Source organism: Anthonomus grandis, chromosome 3 (genome assembly GCF_022605725.1).
Source record: "Anthonomus grandis grandis chromosome 3, icAntGran1.3, whole genome shotgun sequence".
NCBI classification, from domain to species: domain Eukaryota; kingdom Metazoa; phylum Arthropoda; class Insecta; order Coleoptera; family Curculionidae; genus Anthonomus; species Anthonomus grandis.
In genome coordinates, this window is record NC_065548.1 from 5,438,808 (window position 1) to 5,459,375 (window position 20,568).

Consider the following 20,568-nt stretch of genomic DNA (forward strand, 5'->3'; position numbering starts at 1 on the left):
TATTGTGTTCTCTTTTCAGTGTACAGAATGCTAGAATCTTAACAAATGAGTTGTAAAGATTCTAGCTCAAATTTGTAATATTTAAGCTTTGCTATAAGTAGTTCATAATTTATTGCATCGAACGCTTTTAACTAATTATAAATAGCCGCCCAAACATTTATTAGGCTAAACCGCACTTATGCCCTATTTTGTATTTGAAGTAATTTTCCATTTTATTAAATTACGCTAACTGCCTGGAATAATTAAAAAATTACTCCATTAACCTGGAAAAAATCCAAAAATCTGTCAATTACAAAAATTTTTTAAAAAAATCTTAAAAACGCAATAGTCTACCCTTAAACCCTAAAACTAGATAAAAATATTATGTTGGAATATTTTATATTGCAAATATTATAAGACGTGGAAAAATCACTTCAAAATCTTAATTAAAACTAAAAGAAAAATTGTTTGAAATATTTGGAAGATTTGATAATTGACCTAAAATCCTAGCATAAAACGAGATTTTATCCAAATGTCTGGAATATCATAAAAATACTTAAAAAATCTCCAAAACGTTAAAAATGCCGTTGAACTTAAAAATTTCAACGGAAAACAAAAAATTATTTTAAAACATTAGATTTAAAACGAAAAATTATTTAAAATAATTAAAAGACGTGGAAAATGACTCTAAGGCCTAGGAATAAAATTATATTTTATTCTCAATCTCTGGAGTATTGTAAGGATGATGAAAAATCTAAAAGATATCGAAAATATTTTTTTTTATTTCAAAATTTCTGCAATTTAAAATTTAAAACAGAAAATTTTCCTAAAACTTAAAAATTAAAAGAAAAATTATTTGAAATACCTGAAAGACGTAGAAAAGCCCTGCAATAAAACGAGAGAACAAAACTAGTTCCCAATACCTGAAATATTATAAGAACACTCGGTAAATCCGGAAATAGTTATATATAGGAAAATTTATTAAAAAAAAATTTAAATTCTGACTTCAAAAAAAAACTTATTTTAAAACATTAAAATTAACAGATAGACGACGTGGAAAACCATGAAAAAATTATAATAAAAAATTAACTTATTATATAAGTTCCTGGAATAAAATGAGATTTTATTCCAGGAACGTTATAAGAATGATTGAGAAAACTAAGAAAATTTAAAAACTATTTGAAAAATTTCAATAATTCCGAAATTTAAAATTGAAAACAAAAGCTGTCCCAAAAATTAAATAAAAAATAATTTGAAATACTTGGAAGTCACGAAAAATTGCCCCCAAATCTTGGAATGAAAAGAAATTTTACTCCAAGTGCCTGGAATATTAAAATAGTGCAGAAAAAATCTGGAATTTACTGAAAATTATCCAAAAAATTCCAAAATTTCATGTTTTTCAAAAAAAAATTTAAAACCATATTTTATTCCAAATGCCTGAAAAATTATAAAAATAATTTGAAAACCCGGAAGATGTAAAAAATTTCAAAAATCCTGGAATTAAAAACAAAAACTTATCACAAAATTAACAGAGAAATGATTTGAAATACTTCAAAGACGTGGAAAATGACCCTAAATTTCAGAAATAAGACGAGAGTTAATTCGAAATATCTGAAATATTATAATAATGCTCAAAAAATGTTAAAATTTAAAACATTAGATTTAAAAGATAAATTATTTAAAATACTTAAAAGACGTCGAAAATGACTCTAAGGCCTAGGAATAAAATCATATTTTATTCCCAATATCTGAAGTATTATAAAGATGTTCGAAAAATCTAAAAGATGTCGAAAATATATTTTTTTAATTTCAAAATTTAAAAATTACAAGAAAAATTACTTGAAATACCAGAAAGACGTAGAAAAATCGTCTAATGAAACGGGATATTATTCCCAATACCTGAAATATTATAATGACACTCAGTAAATACGGAAATTGTTAAAGTTTATTAATAATAATTTAAAATTCTGACAAAAACTGAAAAGACTAACTTATTTTAAAACATTAAAATTAACAGATAGACGACGTTAAAAAACGTGGAAAATGACCCCAAGTTCCTGAAATAAAATGAGATTTCATTCTAATGGCCTGCTATGTTATAAGAATGATTGAGAAAACTAAGAAAATTTAAAGACTATTTGAAAAATTTCAATAATTCCGAAATTTAAAATTGAAAACAAAAACTATCCCAAATATTAAATAAAAAATAAGTCATGAAAAATAACCTCCAAATCGTGGAATGAAAAAAAAATTTTATTGTGTGCCTGGAATATTAAAATAATGCAGAAAAAATCTGGAATTCGCTGAAAATTTTCCAAAAAAATCTCAAAATTTCATGTTTCTGAAAATTTTTTAAAACGATATTTTATTTCAAATGCCTGAAATATTTGAAAACCTGAAAGATGTAAAAAATTTTAAAAATCTTGGAATTAAAACCTAAAAACAGACACTTGTCATAAAAATTAACAGGAAAATTATTTGAAATACTTCAAAGACGTGGAAAATGACCCTAAAGTTCAGAAATAAAACGAGATTTAATTTCAAATGCCTGAAATAATATAAGAAGGCTCGAAAAATCCGGAAAATATTAAAATTTATTTTTAAAATATATTCTGACTTTAATAATTGACATAATAAATGACTTTGATAATTTATTTTAAAATAATAAAATTAGAAGGTTAACTTTGTAAAATATTAATAATTTCCCGAAATTGCCGGGGATTATTTCAACTACAACTGTATTTATTACTTCTATTAAAAATGCCACAGTTTGTAAATGTACTTTCATCGATCCATATCATATTCTGCAGAAAATTGAAATAATCAGTATACAGTTTTTAAGTTAAATTAATTTTAAATGGCTTAAATCCGCTTTTTTAAATTTATCTTCAAACACTTGTCTGAGAGATTATAATATTTATCTACAAGTACCTTTTTATGTAGCGCAATAAGTACAAAAATCGCTAATATATATCTCATTAAGTAAGTTTTCTTTAGTTTCTTCATCTATTCCATATCTATACTTACTTTTAGGCTTATTAAACGAACCAAACTACCAAAAATTGTTATTTAATTAAACATTTTTTTATTTACATAAGTTTTAACCATAACTCGGTTTTCTTTATTTGTAAACCATAATTGTTTAAATTATCAGTAAGTTACTTGGCACTTTGTACTACATTACGAATAAAACAGACAAATATTTAAAATATGTAATATTAATAATAGTTGAGATATTGTCTTGTCTTTTCCTGATATTGTTTGAAGTACATTATCAAAAAGTAAAAGTCCAATATAGGGCTCATTAGAAAAAACAGGGTTGATGATAATTGACAAAAAACGAAACGTCGTATTAAAAAGCTACAAACACTATCATGTAGCACTAAAAAAGTAGCAATGTAAAAGTGAACATTATTTTAAAATCTCATAAAAACAAGCTCTAAAATAATAAAATCAATTTTTCAAAATTTCGTATTTTTTCGAATACCCTCGGAACCATTCGGAATTTTAACATTTTTTAAACGGCATATTGTTAAGTTCAAAAATTCTCAACTTTGCCCTAATTTACCGGTCTTTGTATTTCTTATAGATTCAGATATCCCCATATTGAGGCTCGAATTTGAAACATCCTGTACAGGCATACACAAGTAGGCATATATAAGTTACTTAGGGGCTTATTTTAAACTTTTATATAAATTAATATAAACTAATTTTTTGGATTATAAATAAATAAATAAATAAATAATTAAAAATTCTAACACCGTTAAAAAAAACAAAAACATACTTTTGAATCAATCTACTTAGAATTTAAAAACCAAATCAATAAATAAATCATCAAATAAACAATTACATGACTGAACAGCAGGTATCAATTTTTGCATATTATTGACCTTCATTCACCTAAGTCATTGAATTTTTGAAAATGTCTTCAATCTTCTATCATTGCTTATATAATTTTATTAATAAAAAAGTGAAAATCACTGATTTTTTGTACAATTAAATAGGCACCTACAGTTTAAAGAGTATAAATTAAAAAAAAGAAACATTATATAGAAGCCGTTTTTTTTAATTAAAATAATAATAATAAAACAAAGTACACACACAAAAGTGGCATCGCATTATTATTTAAAGAAAAAAGGAACCTTCTCTGGAAATACTAAATTATGCAAACGTGATTGTTAAACCTCAAAATTAAATTTAGCCATAACGAGAGAGGAGGAGAAAAAACGCCCGTCCCGAAATGAAAACTTTAATAATAAATGCAAACATTTTTTTATTTTCGTTATTTTTCTTGCCTATACTGGTTAAATTGTCTAAAAAATTAATTAAACATCAATCCGTATCGCATTTTGTAAACTGGGACGCATTAATAACTTATTAATAATAATAACCCGGGCAGGCGCATTATTAACCATTCTGAGTAATTCTTTATTTGTGGTCGTGAACACTTGAATAAATATAAACGGAGACAATGTAAAGGAATCAGAACATTTGCGGTGGTATAGTAATAACAGTTTTGACCTCTCTGATAATGAAGCTTGTTGTGAGTGTAATAGTTTTTGCTTTATTTAAGCTTGCAAGAGCCCAAAATGGTACGTATTATTCAACTAATAGTCCTTTAAAGCTTAAAAACCCAATTTTTAGAATGCACTTTTAACGTAACAAATCCAGAATATGAACAAACTTTACCAGTACTTCTATATAACTTATCGTCCACCTATGAACTTGCTATACCGAATCAAGGAACTATAGTACTTACCAGCGGTCAAAACATCAGCCTCTTATGTTCTGGAAATAGAAACTACGTTAGGCAAAGTAAGTTTATTAGATTTTTTTTTCAAATATGTTTTTTATTAGCTCTTTTAAAGCTAACTCTAATGTGACCACTGTAACCTGCTTGGAAAACCAGGATGTGAAATTATACAGGAAAGTGTATAAGTTTCACGATATTAAGTGTAAACACGCCGTACGTGGGGATGTTCGTAAAACCGAAGAAAAGTGTGGAAATGGCCAAGGGGTTGTCTATGAAATTGGATATCCGGTATCCAGGAGGGACTGGGTAACGCTTATAACGGTTTGCCATGTTCCTGAAATAGGGCATACGTTGTACACGAGGCATTTGTTACATGGAAAAGAAATTAAATGTAAGTATTCCTTTAATGTCTATATGATTATTATTTTAATGTGACAAGCATATAGTAGATTTTCTGCAATAAAAAATATATTCCATTATGATAAAAAACTAGTTGCTCATATATTTGTCTTGTTTAGGATTTTTACAAATAAAAAAAAAAGAATTTAAAAATGTTTCTTGAGAGACATTTTTAAAAATAAAAATTCAGAAAATTACCATAATTCTTGAAATTAACTTTTGAAAATTTGTACACCTAATCCTAAGTTTATTTTGAATATTGAAATTGAAAAGTATAAAAGAACTTATTTATTTAGTAAAAATACCTAATTAAATGTATGTATAAAGTATATTTTTTATAAAGGTATTTAAAGCATCGATTAAACCTCAAGAAATTTATTGTATTTAAGATTTATTAAATTTACATTAAATTAAATATGACAAAAGGTATTGTTAAAGATTTAAGTTTATATTTCCTTTAAATACGTAATATTTGAAAGTGTGAGATAATATTTTTTAGATTGATCTTTGCTATAAAAGTGACGTAATACACAAAAAAAGATATAACTATTTATGAATTTTTTTAATGGAAATTTAAAACATGGTTTTAAGTCAAAAACCACTCAAAATACACTTTTGGACATTTGAGCACATATTCTTTATCTAAATTAATTAGACATGTATTTTAGTGTTTTTATTGAAGTTAAACGAAAAATTAGAAAAAATTGTTAAAACATAAATTTTTTAAATAAATATTTAGAAAATTGCAAATACTCTTGAACTACTCAAAATACGCTTATAAAAATTTGTACACATAATCCTCATTTAAATTGATCAGATAGGTATTCTAGGGTTTTTTAAAAAAAATGAGCAAGAAATGGAAGAGAATGTATTTGAGGAATATTTTTGAAGTAACAGAAGTGATTGCTTTATAGGAATTTATGCATCAGGTCTAGTTAAGTTATGCACAGAATTAGCTCAAATACGTTTTTGAAGGTGGTAGACAATGGTACAGTGAAAACATCTTGTCGGACTTGCATTGTCTTATTTATTTAATGTAACACGACGTTTCGGTTGGTAAGTATCTCCAACCGTTATCAAGTGTAAACAGTTTACACTTGATGACACTTGATGACAAACGTCGTGTTACATTAAATAAATAAGACAATGCAAGTCCGACAAGATGTTTTAGCTGAAATACATTATAAAAATATATATTTTTTTTTATCTACATTCCTGTGATTTTTATTTAAATTATTCTAGGATATTTTTTGCTTGTCACATACTATGAATCATAAAAACAATTTAGATTTACAATTACTTTTTTTTTTAAATCATCATTAAGTATCAATTTATAAAAAATGCTTTTGACACACATCTAAATTATGTATCCAATAGCTTTTGTATAGTATAAAATTAATGCATGAAAATTTTAATTAAAAGCAAGCATTTTTTTTAGATGAATTTATTAATAGTTTATTTAAATTATACACAAAAAAATTGGATAAACGCTGAAAAAACTATCATTGTGTCAAATATATAGAAAAAAAACATGGAAAAGAAATTAAATGTAAGTATTCTTTCAATATCTAGTCCGTGACGTTTTACGACGAATTCCAGGAATGTGCGAAGCATATTATCAATTTTGTACTTTTGAAAATAGAATTACAATAAAAAATATATTTCATTATAATAAAATACTTGTTCATATATTTTTCAATTAAATCATTAGACACCTTTTTAAGGATTTTTCCAAATAATTAAAAACGTTTTATTGAGTTTTTTTTTAAAGAAAATTCATAAAATTACCATAACTCAAAAACCACTCAAAATTAACTTTTCAGATATGAACATTGTGTCGAATATAATTATGTAAAGAGAAAAAAAATCTATATATTCAAAAAAAAAATTTTTTTCTCAAAATCTAGTACGAATTTTGAAAAACGCTGAAACAGGTATCTAATTAAATTGTACATAGAATATGTGTACAAATTTTTAGAATTGCATTTGGTCAATTTTTTAAGCTATAGATACGTTTTCATATATTATGAAAAAAAAATTTTTTTTTTTTTATATTTTTTTTCTTAAAATCTTGTTCTTGTTATAATTCATAGAATTTGTGTTCCAATTCTCAAACTTGTATTCGGACAATTTTTTGAGTTATCGATATTTTCTCATATATTATGAAAAAAAAATTTAAATTTAAAAAAAAAAATTCTTTTCTCAAAATTGACTACAAATTTTGCAAAATGCTTCAATAGATATCCAATTGAAATGTTCATAGAATATGTGTACAAATTTTCAAAATTCCATTTGGTCAATTTTTTGAGTTATGGAATATTTTTCATATATTATGAAAAAAAATTGTTTTTTTTTTTAATATTTTTTTCTTAAAATTTTATACAAATTTCGAAAAACGCTGAAATAGGTGTTCAATAAAATTATCCAGAAAATATGTGTACAGATTTTTAAAGTGGCATCTGGTCAATTTTTTATAATATGAACATTCTGTCGAATATATAGAAAAAAACTCAATATTTCAAATAATTTTTTTTTTCTCAAAATATTGTACGAATTTGGAAAAACGGTAAAAAAGGTATCCAACCAGTGTACAAATTTTTAAAATCGCATCCGATCAGTTTTTCTAGTTATGGATTTTGTGTCGGATAATTAGAAAAAAAATCAATTTTTTTCAAAAAATATTTATTTTCTTTCTTAGAATTTTCTGCAAATTTGAAAAACGCTGAAGTACGTGTCTAACCAAATTATCCAGGGAATATGTGTACACATTTTTAAAATAATATCTGGTCATGTTTTTGAGTTATGGACTTTGAGATGTTTTTAAAATCGAAATCTAGAAAATTGCTAAAACTCAAAAACCACTCAACATACACTTTTCAAAAGTTGTACACATATTCTGTAATTTGAATAGACACATATTTAAGTGTAAAAAAAACATTAAAAAATTAAAAATAAGGTATCTTGAGAGGAACATAATGGCTATCCAGAAAATGACTATAACTCAAAAAACACCTACACTTCAACCGGTGATATAAAAATATATCACTGGTTTTTGTTGCTTAATTACTGTCTGTATCGTCCTAAAATTATACTTTTCTTATGTAGATTATCTATAACTGCAATTATAACTTTAATAAAATAATTTCATAACCATTGAGATACTTCTCACTGAGATGACTTTATAAGAAAGAAAACAGAACTTTTCACTTTTTGCTACAATTCATCTCAATCCATTTTTTCCCTTCCAAACTTACAGACGCGTCCAAATCCTCCTACAGACCGGGATTCAGCACCGCAGGTCTAGATTCCAGCATTCCAGCGTCTGTAGCCTACAAACAAACCTTCCAGAAAGCCACCTTTAGCAGCATACTAAAATCATCCGAGCTTTCCAATCATTTTGTCACTAACAAATCCTACTTATCCAGAGGACACTTGTCTCCGGACGCTGACTTTCTACAAGCCCCAACTCAGTTTTCTACTTACTATTACCTGAACACTGCACCACAATGGTAAGTGTGAAATAATGCAATGGATCCACTGCAACTGTCATCTGGCAACAGTGTGGCGGCACATCAAAGGAAATTCACTTATGTTGCCAGATTGTGAGAAAAATTGTTTTTTAGGCAGAATATTAATGCTGCTAGCTGGAACAGTATTGAGTTCACCGTGAGAAAGTTAGCAGAGCTTTATGGTGACTTGGAGGTGATCACTGGTACTCACGATGTTCTTACTTATAAGGATAAGGAGGGACATGTGCAGGAAATATGCTTAGGTAATTGTATTTTATGTAAAAACGGCGTTAATAAAATAAATTTCTAGGTCCTGAGGGAAAACTGCCAGTGCCAAAGTACTTCTGGAAACTAGCCTATGAAGAAAAATCCAATAGGGCCATAGTGTTTATCATCTTGAACGACCCTTACGTACAATCACTGGAGAATGAGGTGTTTTGTAATGACATTTGCCAGAGTGAAGGTTTCACGAAGAAATCCTGGAAAGACCTTCATTCCGGATACGTGTTTTGCTGCAGCTATCCAGATTTCTTAAGAGTCGTAAAGACTGCCCCAAGACTAACTGTGGATGACGTACTGTCTAACCCCCAATAAGAGAAAGTTATAAATATTCATGTTTTTAGGAAATAATAATTACCCTTATTTTGATATTATGTTTGCCCTGGTTAGAAGTCACCCCGGGGAAAACTTGTTAAAAAGTTTTTCCCTGCCGTGACTTCTCGGCTGCTAAATTCATTTTTTTTTCCTCGTTTTTGTATTCAAATGAGAGGATGCATTAAACATTTACACTGGCGCAGAGTGGAAGATTAAAGTTTTTTTTTTTGTTTTTTGTTCATGTCGGAAAACGTGTTTTTTCTTTATTTTTTATGACAAGCAAAAAAAAAACGAACGCAAGACGAATGCTCTTGACAGTTTATACGACAAAAATACGTGAATAAACCGCCAGGATGAATAATACAGTCGATTAAGTGACGAGGCCCCCTTTTATTCAACCCAATTTAGTTTGGCGCTCTGAAGGGTCGTAAAACCATAAAATACGATTTATGCCTTTATTGCAGGAGGAGCAGGAATTGCATGGGAGGAGGTGGAGGAGGCCCTGCCTTCTGTTTTAGATGTTTATTCTTTTTTTTTTTTGAGGTACTTTTAGGTGTTTTACAGGATTTAGTTTTTGAATATTTAATGGATTTTTTGTATATGCTTTAACACATACAATTTTGCAAATAGTCTTTAAATAATTGAGGATATTTAAATGAATTTTGAAAATGCTCTATAAAAATGGAAGATTATTGAGAAGCTTATGCAAAAATTCGATCTAATCCTTTCAAACCAAGAGAATTCAGAAATAAAATGAAACAAGAGGATTTAAGTGCTCAATGGAGAATGACTTTGATAAAGTGAGAAAAAGAAGAAAAACTATAGGTTATATTAAACCAATTGCATAAAAAAGGAAAATTTAATCATTGCAGGCTTCAGTAATAGGGTCGCGAGAATTGATTCATGATCAATTCTCACGATCTGAGTGAATTTTAGGTTGGAATAATTTAGTTGTCAAAAAAAATCAATCATTTCTTCTAGGCAGTTGAGGTCCTTAAAGAATGAATAATTTCTCCTAGATAATTGAGGTTCTTAGGTTATAATAATTTTTTCTAGGATTTTGATAGTATCAAGAAAAATAAAAGACTGTGGTAGCTCAATTGCCTGTAAAAGAAAAATTCAATAATTTTTTCTAGGCAGTCAAGCTGCTTAAAATATCAATAATTTTTTAAAGGAACTTCAGAGTATTAAAGAAAAAGAAGAGCTGAATGCAACGATTTCTTAAAGAAATTTGGAGGTATTAAAAAAAAAGAGGCTGTAGTAGCTCAACTGCCTGTAAAAGAAAAATGTTGAAAATGTAGGTAGGTAGTGGGATTAGAGACAACAAATCAAACCTCCAGTTTTTAATTGGCCGACGTTTCGACGTCTTTATCAAGGCTAATATAAAAAATTTAGAGGTTTTCGTAAAACTTATGACTAACAGCCTCCATTGCACATATTTACAAATAACAACGACCAGGAACATAATAAAATTAACGCAAAACAAGAAACATCAATGAAAATTGTATATACATGAGGCAATCTGCGATTTTTTTTTTAAAACAAAAATTATAATATACTGCACGCAGACAATAATAGATGGAGTCGTCTCTTACATTTTCATTATAATACCTTATTGAGGGGCACTATACTCTGTGTACATGTAAAAGAAAAATTCAATAATTTCTTCTAGGCAGTTGAGGGCCTTAAAAAATCAATAATTTTTTATTGTAACTTGATAGTATTAAAGATTAAGAAGCTGTAGTATTTAACTGCCTATAAAAAAAATTCAATAATTTCTTACAGGGAATTGAGGTCCTTAAAGAATCAATAATTGGATTTTTTGACAGTAATAAAAAAAAAGAATGTTAACTGAATCTTAAGAATCAGTCATTTTTTCCAGGAATTTAAGATTATTAAAGAAAAAGAAGAGCTAAATTGAACGATTTTTTAAAGGCAGTTCAGGTATTAAAAAAAAGAAGCTGTAGTAAGTCAACAGTCTATAAAAAAATCAGTAATTTTTTGTTTAAATTTAATAGTATTTAAGAAAAATAAGACGCAGTGGTAGCTCAACTACCTGTAAAAAAAAATTCAATAATTTCTTCCAGACAGTTGAGGTCCTTAAAAAATCAATAATTTAGATTTTTGACAGTATTAAAGAAAAAGAAGAAGCTATAGTAGGTCAACTGCCTGTAAAAGAAAAATTCAATAAATTTTTTCCAGGCAGTCAAGCTTAAAGAATCAATAATTTCTTACAGGGAATTGAGGTCCTTAAAGAATCAATAATTGGATTTTTTGACAGTAATAAAAAAAAAGAATCTTAACTGAATCTTAAGAATCAGTAATTTTTTCCAGGAATTTAAGATTATTAAAGAAAAAGAAGAGCTAAATTTACCGATTTTTTAAAGGCAGTTCAGGCATTAAAAAAAAGAAGCTGTAGTAAGTCAACAGTCCATAAAAAAATCAGTAATTTTTTTTTTGAATTTAATAGTATTTAAGAAAAATAAGAGGCAGTGGTAGCTCAACTACCTGTAAAAGAAAAATTCAATAATTTCTTCCAGACAGTTGAGGGCCTTGAGTAATCAATAATTTCTTTTATGAATTTGGAGGTATTAAAAAAAAGACTGTAGTAAGTCAACAGCCATTAAAAAAAATCAGTAATTCTTTGTTTAAATTTAATAGTATTTAAGAAAAATAAGAGGCAGTGGTAGCTCAACTACCTGTAAAAAAAAATTCAATAATTTCTTCCAGGCAGTTGAGGTTCTTAAAAAATCAATAATTTAGATTTTTGACAGTATTAAAAAAAAAGAAGAAGCTATAGTAGGTCAACTGCCTGTAAAAAAAAAATTCAATAAATTTTTTCCAGGCAGTCAAGCTTAAAGAATCAATAATTTCTTCTTGGAACTTGATAGTAATAAAGAAATATAAGAAGCTGTAGTATATAACTGCCTATAAAAAAATTCAATAAATTTCTTACAGGAAATTGAGATCCTTAAAGAATCAATAATTTGATTTTTTGACAGTATTAAAGAAAAGAGCTGCATTCAACGATTTCTTAAAGACAGTTCAGGTTTTTAAAAAATCAATAATTTCTTCTAGGAATTAGGAGGTATTAAAAAAAGAAGCTGTAGTAGCTCAGCTGCCTATAAAAGAAAAATTCAATAATTTCTTCCAGGCAGTTGAGAGCCTTAAAAAATTAATAATTTCTTCTTGGAACTTAATAGTATTAAAGAAATATAAGAAGCTGTAATATTTACATACCTACAAAAAAAATCAATCATTTCTTACAGACAATTGAGGTCCTTAAAAAATCAATAATTTAGATTTTTGACAGTATTAAAGAAAAAGAAGAGGCTATAGTAGATCAACTGCCTGTAAAAAAAAATTTTATAATTTCTTCCAGGCAATTAAGGTTCTTAATAAATCTATAATTTTGATAGTATCAAGAAAAATAAAAAACTGTAGTAGCTTAACTGCCTGTAAAAAGAAAATTCAATAATTTCTTCTAGACAGTCAAGCTTAAAGAATCAATAATTTCTTCCAGCAACTTAATAGTGTTAAAGAAAAAGAAGAAGCTGTAGTATTTAACTGCCTATAAAATAAATTCAATAATTTCTTACAGGCACTTAAGGTCCCTAAAGAATCAATAATTTGATATTTTGACAGTATTAAAGAAAAAGAAGAGGCTATAGTAAGTGAACTGCCTGTAAAAGAAAAATTTAATAATTTCTTTCAGGCAATTGAGGTTCTTAATAAATCACTAATTTCTTCTAGGATTTTGATAGTATCAAGAAAACTAAAAGACTGTAGTAGCTTAACTGCCTGTAAATGAAAAATTCAATAATTTCTTCCAGGAACTTGAGAGTATTAAAGAAAAAGAAGAGCTGAATTCAACGATTTCTTAAAGGCAGTTCAGGTTTTTAAAAAAATCAATAATTTCTTCTTGGAATTTGGAGGTATTAAAAAAAGAGGCTGTAGTAGCTTAACTGCAGGTAAAAGAAAAATTCAATAATTTCTTCCAAGCAGTTGGGGGCCTTAAAAAATCAATAATTTGATTTTTGATAGTATTAAAGAAAAAGAAGAGGCAGTAGCAGCTCAACTGCTTGTAAAAGAAAAATCCAATAATTTCTTCCAGGCAGTTGGGGGCCTTAAAAAATCAATAATTTTATTTTTGACAGTATTAAAGAAAAAGGAGAGGCAGTAGTAGCTCAACTGCCTGTAAAAGAAAAATTCAATAATTTCTTCCAGGAGGTCAAGCTGCTTAAGGAATCATTAATTTCCTCCAAGAACTAGAGAGTATTAGGCAAAAAAAAAACTTAATTCAATGATTTCTTAAACGCAGTTCAGGTTTTTAAAAAAAATCAATAATTTCTTTTAGGATTTTAGAGGTATTAAAAAAAAGAGGCACAAAAAAATAGTAGGTCAACTGCCTGTAAAAAATCAGCAATTTCTTCTTCGAATTTGATAGTATTACACAAAAATAAGAGGCAGTAGTAGCTTAACTGTCTGTAAAAGAAAAATTCAATACTTTCTTCTTGGAACTTGATATTATTAAAAAAATATAAGAAGCTGTAGTATTCAACTGCCTATAAAAAAATTAAATATGTCTTACAGGAAATTAAGGTCTTTAAAAAATTAATACTTTAATTTTTTGACTGTATTAAAGCAAAAGAAGAGCCTACAGTAGATCAACTGCCTGTAAAAGAAAAATTCAATATTTTTTTTTCTTCCAGGCAATTGAGGTTCTTAATGAATCAATAATTTCTTATAGGATTTTGATAGTATTAAGAAAAATAAAAGAATGTAGTAGCTTAACTGCCTGTAAAAAAAAAATTCAATAACTTCTTCCAAGCAGTTGAGGGCCTTAAAAAATCAATAATTTCTTACAGGAAATTGAAGTCCTTAAATAATATAATTTAATTTTGATTTTTGGATTAAACAATAATTTGATTTTTTGACAGTATAAAAGAAAAAGAAGAGGCTGTAGTAGATCAACTGCCTGTAAAAGAAAAAAGTAATCATTTCTTCCAGACAATTGAGGTTTTTACAGAATCAATAATTTCTGCCAGGAACTTAAGAGTATTAAAGAAAAAGAAGAACTTAATTGCCTATAAAAAAAAACTTAAATAATTTCTACTAGATAATTAAGGTCCTTAAAGAATCAATAATTTCTTCTAGGATTTTGATAGAATTAGGAAAAATAAGAGAATGTAGTAGCTTAACTGTCTGTAAAAGAAAAATTCAATAATTTCTTCTAGGCAGTCAAGCTGCTTAAGGAATCAATAATTTCCTCCAGGAACATAAGAGAATTAAAGAAAAAATAAAATAAAAGCGCTGAATTCAATGATTTCTTAAAGGAAGTTCAGGTTTTTAAAAAAATAAATAATTTGTTCTAGGAATTTGGAGGTACTAAAAAAAGAGGCTGTAGTTGCTCAACTGCCTATAAAAGAAAAATTCAATAATTTATTCCAGGCAGTTAAGGGCCTTAAAAAATCAATAATTTCTACTTGTAACTTGATAGTATTAAAGATATATAAGAAGCTGTAGTATTTAACTGGCTATAAAAAAAATTGAATAATTTCTTACAGGAAATTGAGGTCCTTAAAGAATCAATAATTTTATTTTTTGACAGTATTAAAGAAAAAGAAGAGGCTATAGTAGGTCAACTGCCTGTAAAAGAAAAATTTTGTAATTTCTTCCAGGCAATTGAGGTCTATAAATAATAAGAAGAAACCTTAAATTTGAGCTTAACTAACTCAACTGCCTGTAAAAAAATCATCTATTTATTTCAGGTAGTTAACATAATTAGAAAAAAAGAAAGAGAAAAATACAAAGAAAAACTATAGATTGTATCAACTCAAATACATAAAAAATAAATAGTCGAGAATTTATCGTGCAGTTGTAAGAGAAAAATTTAATATTTTCTTCCAAGTAGTTCAGATAGTTGATATAAATAAGAAGAAGTTAAAAAAATGAACGGAACAAGAGTAAAATCAATGAAACAAAAAATAAGGAAGCAAGATTCCTTTCAGGCAGTTGACACCAATAAAAAAATCATTTATTTCTTTTAGATAGATAACATAATTAGAGAATAAAAACAGAAAGAAGAAGAAAAACTATGGGCTGTAGCAACTTAGTAGCATGATTTATCTTTTGGTCATTTCTTAGTTGGGGTCATTAGTGATAGAGAATTCTAGGTTGTGATGAGTCAATTGTACAAGAAAATTTAAATAATTTTTTGCAGGCAGTTGAGATCCTTAAAAAATCAATAATTTCTTCTTAGAAGTTGATACCTACTTGCTAAGGGCTGTAGTTAATCAACTATCTAGAAAAGAAAATTTCAATAATTTCGTCCAGGTAGTTGCAGAAAATAAAGAGGAAAAAGAAGAATTATTGGCATAAGTAGTTCAACTGCCTATAAAAAGTAAAAGCAGTAATTTGATCCAGGTAGTTGCCAATAGTAAAAAAATTTAAAAAGAAGACAAAGAAATATGAAGTAAAGTCTTTCAACTGCTTGTAAACGAATAGTTCAGTAATTTCGTCGAGGCAGTTGAAGACATTATAAAAGAAGAAGAAGAAGTGTGGAATAAAGTAACTCGGCCACCTGTAAAAAGTAAATTCAATCATTTCTTCCAGGCAGTTGAGGTCTTAAAAAAATTAATAATTTCTTATAGGAACTTTACAGTTTTAAAGAAAAAGAAGAGACTCTAGTAGCTCAAGGCTTTTAAAAGAAGAATTCAATAATTTCGTTAATGAAGAACATTATAAAGGAAGAAGAAGAAGCGTGAAATAAAGTAACTAAATATAAATATAGCAGCCCCTTAGTTCTAAATGTAATAGATAGTCTACAACATTTTTCCTTCAATTGCTCAAAATGACATTCTTATCCTCACTAGTGAACAACAATATCGATGTTCCAAAATTTCAAATTTATTGGCATTTAGACTTTAAAATGTCCTCTAAATTCAGAAATTTTGGAATTAAAAATGTCGCTTTTTAATTTAAAATCCTTTTACTGCATTGCGAAAATATTTCCGAGAAAAGTGAAAATTTCCGAAAAAAATGTGCCTAAAAAACGTTCATTTAATCCAGTGCCCCCGGGTTTTTAGAAACATTCCATTAATGTTAATAAAGTATTATTCCGGAAACATTACCTCAATAACATTCTATTTTGTAAAAGCACTAGACAATAAATCACATTATATTAGTTTTGGGGTTATTTTATTTCCAAATTTAAGGTAAATGTAATTGTGTATAATTTCAGGGTAAATATGCCTATTTTTAGGGTAATTCTTAAGGGATCAGGTCCTCTAATGGATCAATAATTAAAGCGGAAAATAAATTTATATAAACGGCAAATAGTTTAAAAACAATTATTTGACCAATTGACTAATAATACTTTTTCAACCCGTAAAAACTTAATTTTTATTAAGAATATATTTTTCTTAATTCCTCGTTAAATATAAGCCATCTATTGGTGCTCTACGTTACCGAGTCGAGAATCAATAAAAGTGTATAAAAGCTCCCTTATAAAGCAACCTTAATCCATATTTACCTAATTTTTTTATAGAAAACTGCTGGGATATTACAGATTTCTTTTGAAAATACAATCATACAGGGTGAAACCTTAAAACCTTAAAAAAAACAGACGTTTTCTTTAAATAAAAAAATAAATTTTATTTTTAATAACCTTATCAATTACCACAATAATATCTCTACTATATTAGTCTAAAACTAACGTATTACCACTTGTCATGTTTAAAATATGTGCTCACCTAAAACAACATCCTTAATATCAAATTATTTGCATTAAATCTAAATCCTATATGAATAAATACTTTGCAAATTAAACGCGAAAGAAAAAACAACAATCTTCAATCCTATGTACGTATGTATGTAGATCAGGGCCGAGTCTTTAGATAAAGGTCTCTGCCATGACGTTCATTTGTTTTGAATTTTTTTAAATAAAAAACAAATAAGCTTATAAGAAATGCAAGAAAGAAGCTGACTTTGACATACATATATTATATACTTAAATTTGTTTTTTATTATTATGTACAGTATGCAGATTAAGTAATTTTAAGGTTATTTTTGGAGTTGATTAGTTTAAGATCGTTAATTATTTATGTATGAATGATCCTTGAGGAACTATTTAGAATAATTGTTAAAAGAACTTAAATAGTTGTTAAGGCATATTTAGTTTTTATATTTTGCAAAAAATTTTGTGACACATGGTTTATTAGTGCATAATTTAATTGGACATAATTTACATTTATTAATTTTTTAAATGAAAAGTTATTTTAGCAAAAGACTGCTGAGGTAACCTGAAAGTTTCATTCTCTTACAGCTATTTAGTAAAAAGTTATTTGAGCCTAACTGTTACATAACTTAATTAGCCATACTTGTCATTTATAATCTTTGAAATTAAAAAATAATTAAGCCCAAGAGTGGCTTAAATATTGCTTATTTATCCTGAAAGTTACACCCTTTTAAGCCTTTTCAGTAAAAAGTTATTAGCGCTTAAACATTAAACTGATGCATAATTTAAATGGAGATTATTATCATTTATTTATTATTTGAATTAAAGTATGATAGCCCTAAAGTAAAAATTTTCTGTAACGACGACTGATTTACCCTGAGAGTTTTCTTCTTTTAAGTCTCTTCAGACAAAATATTTTTTACAACATATAGTTGAGAAACAACAGTTTTTCACACAAAAAAAAATCAAGAAAAACCATCACTTTGAAGTTCCCAAAGGAGCTCCACACTTGACTAAATCCTTAACTAAACCTATACTTTACCTATCGCTAATATCAGTCAAACATTTTTTTTTTATTCCAATAAATTTCTGCAAGTAAACACCCCTAAAAAATGTCTATTTAGGAACCTTCTTAGGCAATCTCCATAGCGCAATTTCTTCATAAAACAAAGAAACTATTTAAAAAATCCTTCATTTAACTGTAAATTCTGATCAGCTTAGGGCCAACAATGGCTCACTCAACTCCGTCTCCTTTTTCTGTAACCTCGCCTCGTGTTTCTTCTCCGGTTTTAACTTCAGCAACTTCCTCTTGGACTTTGACATCTTCTTCTCTGGTGCAATTTCAATCACATCTCCCTGCTCGTACTGGGGTAACTCCAAAACGTTTCTGAGCATTGCACCGTGGTTCTGAGTTCCACTGTCGAGCAAAGCGAGGCTTTCTAGGATATTCTTAGGTCTGTTAATCTCAGGTTTCTGAGCCAGAGAGGGATTTACGGTACTGGTTCTGGTGCCGTTCTTATTAGTGTAGACGACTACGTACTGGGAGTACTGACGTTCTGGTGGACTGTTAATGTCGGCGAAGTCTCTGAAGTTTTCGAATTGTTGTTGCTGTTTGGCTGAAAAGGAGTTAAGAGGTAAGAATTTTAAATTATATTAGAGGATACAAATTGCTGTTAATATTATAAAGAAATTATTTATTGTTTATGGAATAGTTACATATATAGAGTTGGTTTTTTAAGGAAATGATGCCACTTGGAATTTATTAATGTTCACTTCCTATTGGATTAATTGAAGGCCCTAAATCTGTTTGACGAATTAGGTAGTCATTGATAGAATTATTACAATAAAGAAGTTTGAGGTTATCTGCATACAGAGGAACCAGACAGCTAAGGTGCTCATTCAGTAGCTAATACTTTGGAAATTTTAGGCAGTTTGGCAACGTTGCGCTGTTTTCTTAAGCATATGTTTTTGTAGCACATTTGTCAAGCAACATATCATATGTTATTATAGTTAAATCAATATTTTTTTAACGAGTTTTTAGTGAATTTTTGCCTTTGGTATCTTTATCAACAGTATATGGTCAAGGTATATTTTTTAAACTGTAGAATATACGTATATCATATACAATTCTGTTTAAAAAAGAGAGAAAATATTGGCATTTAAATAAATAATTGGCATGGGATTTACATAATTAGTTTTTAGACTTTATTAAACTAAAATATTTAATAAAATTCTTTTAAAAAATCACTATTTTTGGTCCATTTTATTCAATCTAATAACGCTGTAATAAATTTATATATTTTTATATATAAATTTATTACTAAATATATATATATATATATATATATATATATATATATATAAATATAAAAATATATCAAATTTAATTAAATAGTGTTATTCAATTAAATAATAAATTTATTTTTTCTACAAAAACATACCTTAACCCCCCCACCCACCCCAAACTATTGCCCAGTAAGAAATTCTTAGAAAACACCGTTTTTTTGTCAATAATAATTAATCTAATAGTACTGTTTTTGTATTAAATATTTATTTTTATACATATATATCATTATGTCAAATTTAAATAAACAAACTGTGTTATTAAATTGGATTTTAACGACGTAATTATTTTGGAAAACAAAAATTTTCGAAAACAATTTTTTACTGGTAAGTAGTGTGGGGTGGGTGGGGGGGTAAGGGTAGGCTTAATAAAAAATGTTTTTTCTTGCATAAAATAAAAAAAATAAATGAAAAAAAATTAATAAAAACGATGAAAAAAAAAAGATGAATAAAACGTAAACCTAATATTAAATTCATCAATGTATATCACGCGGACATTTTATTCGATATTCATAGTTGAATTTTAGCCAAAAATGTACATCTGATGTAAACCAAAAATAAACGTTTATCTAACCATGGTGTGTTGCTTGAGTTGTTTTTTTTTCAGAGCCTCTTAGCGATTATATTAGTTGCCTTCCTTTTCCTTAACTTTATTTATGTTCTCTGTCCTTGTTTAATTTTGTTTTCTATCCATTACATTCAACTTTCTATTACATGTCTCAACATTTAACTTTCACAGTCTTTCTTTTTTGCAGGGGTTCTTCAGTATCGTTTATTCTCTTTCTTTGACTATCCTTTGTTTTTATTAAGTTCTTCTTTATCAGCTTTTAATACAATTTTTCTTCATATTTTTTCAAGTTATTTGTTTAATTCTCTCATGGTTTAATTTTTGTTTATGACCTTATATTTTTTTTTTATTTTTTGATCTTTTTATTTCTTTATTTTTTTTTAATAGACTCCCATACCCTTTAATCTCCATGTTTGTTCTTCTTTTCAAATGTTTAACCTTCCTTCTTTCTTTTTGCTTCCTGGAAGTACTTTTCATCCAGAAATTGCGTATTTTTCTATTTAAAATAGGACCTTAACTGCCTGAAATAATTTAAAGATTTTGATTTTTCCTACAGTAAAAGTCATTTTTAAAACAAACTTTATCAGCAATAATTAACCAAACTTAGGCAGTTTGGTTAATTATTCACAGTTTTCCAGAGAGTCCAATAGACCACTGGTTTGCTAGAAGTACCTTTTATCCAGAT

At 27.4% G+C, this 20,568-nt stretch overlaps 2 protein-coding genes across 2 annotated transcripts in view; one reads left to right on the forward strand and one right to left on the reverse strand.

Annotated features, from left to right (window-relative positions):
• The first annotated feature begins 4,403 nt into the window (after positions 1-4,403).
• On the forward strand, positions 4,404-9,455 carry LOC126733940 (uncharacterized). The gene is made up of 6 exons (XM_050437429.1): positions 4,404-4,571; positions 4,624-4,794; positions 4,848-5,123; positions 8,388-8,640; positions 8,755-8,903; positions 8,951-9,455. The coding sequence occupies exons 1-6, from the start codon at positions 4,511-4,513 to the stop codon at positions 9,232-9,234; spliced, it is 1,194 nt and encodes a 397-aa protein (XP_050293386.1). The 5' UTR covers positions 4,404-4,510; the 3' UTR covers positions 9,235-9,455.
• Positions 9,456-16,864: 7,409 nt separating this feature from the next.
• The window catches only part of LOC126734361 (uncharacterized), a 52,346-nt gene continuing 48,642 nt past the window's right edge, over positions 16,865-20,568 (reverse strand). Inside the window, exon 6 of the mRNA XM_050437949.1 lies at positions 16,865-18,588. Within this exon, the coding sequence (XP_050293906.1) occupies positions 18,185-18,588 (404 nt within the window). The 3' untranslated portion in view covers positions 16,865-18,184. The remainder of the gene's footprint in view (positions 18,589-20,568) is intronic.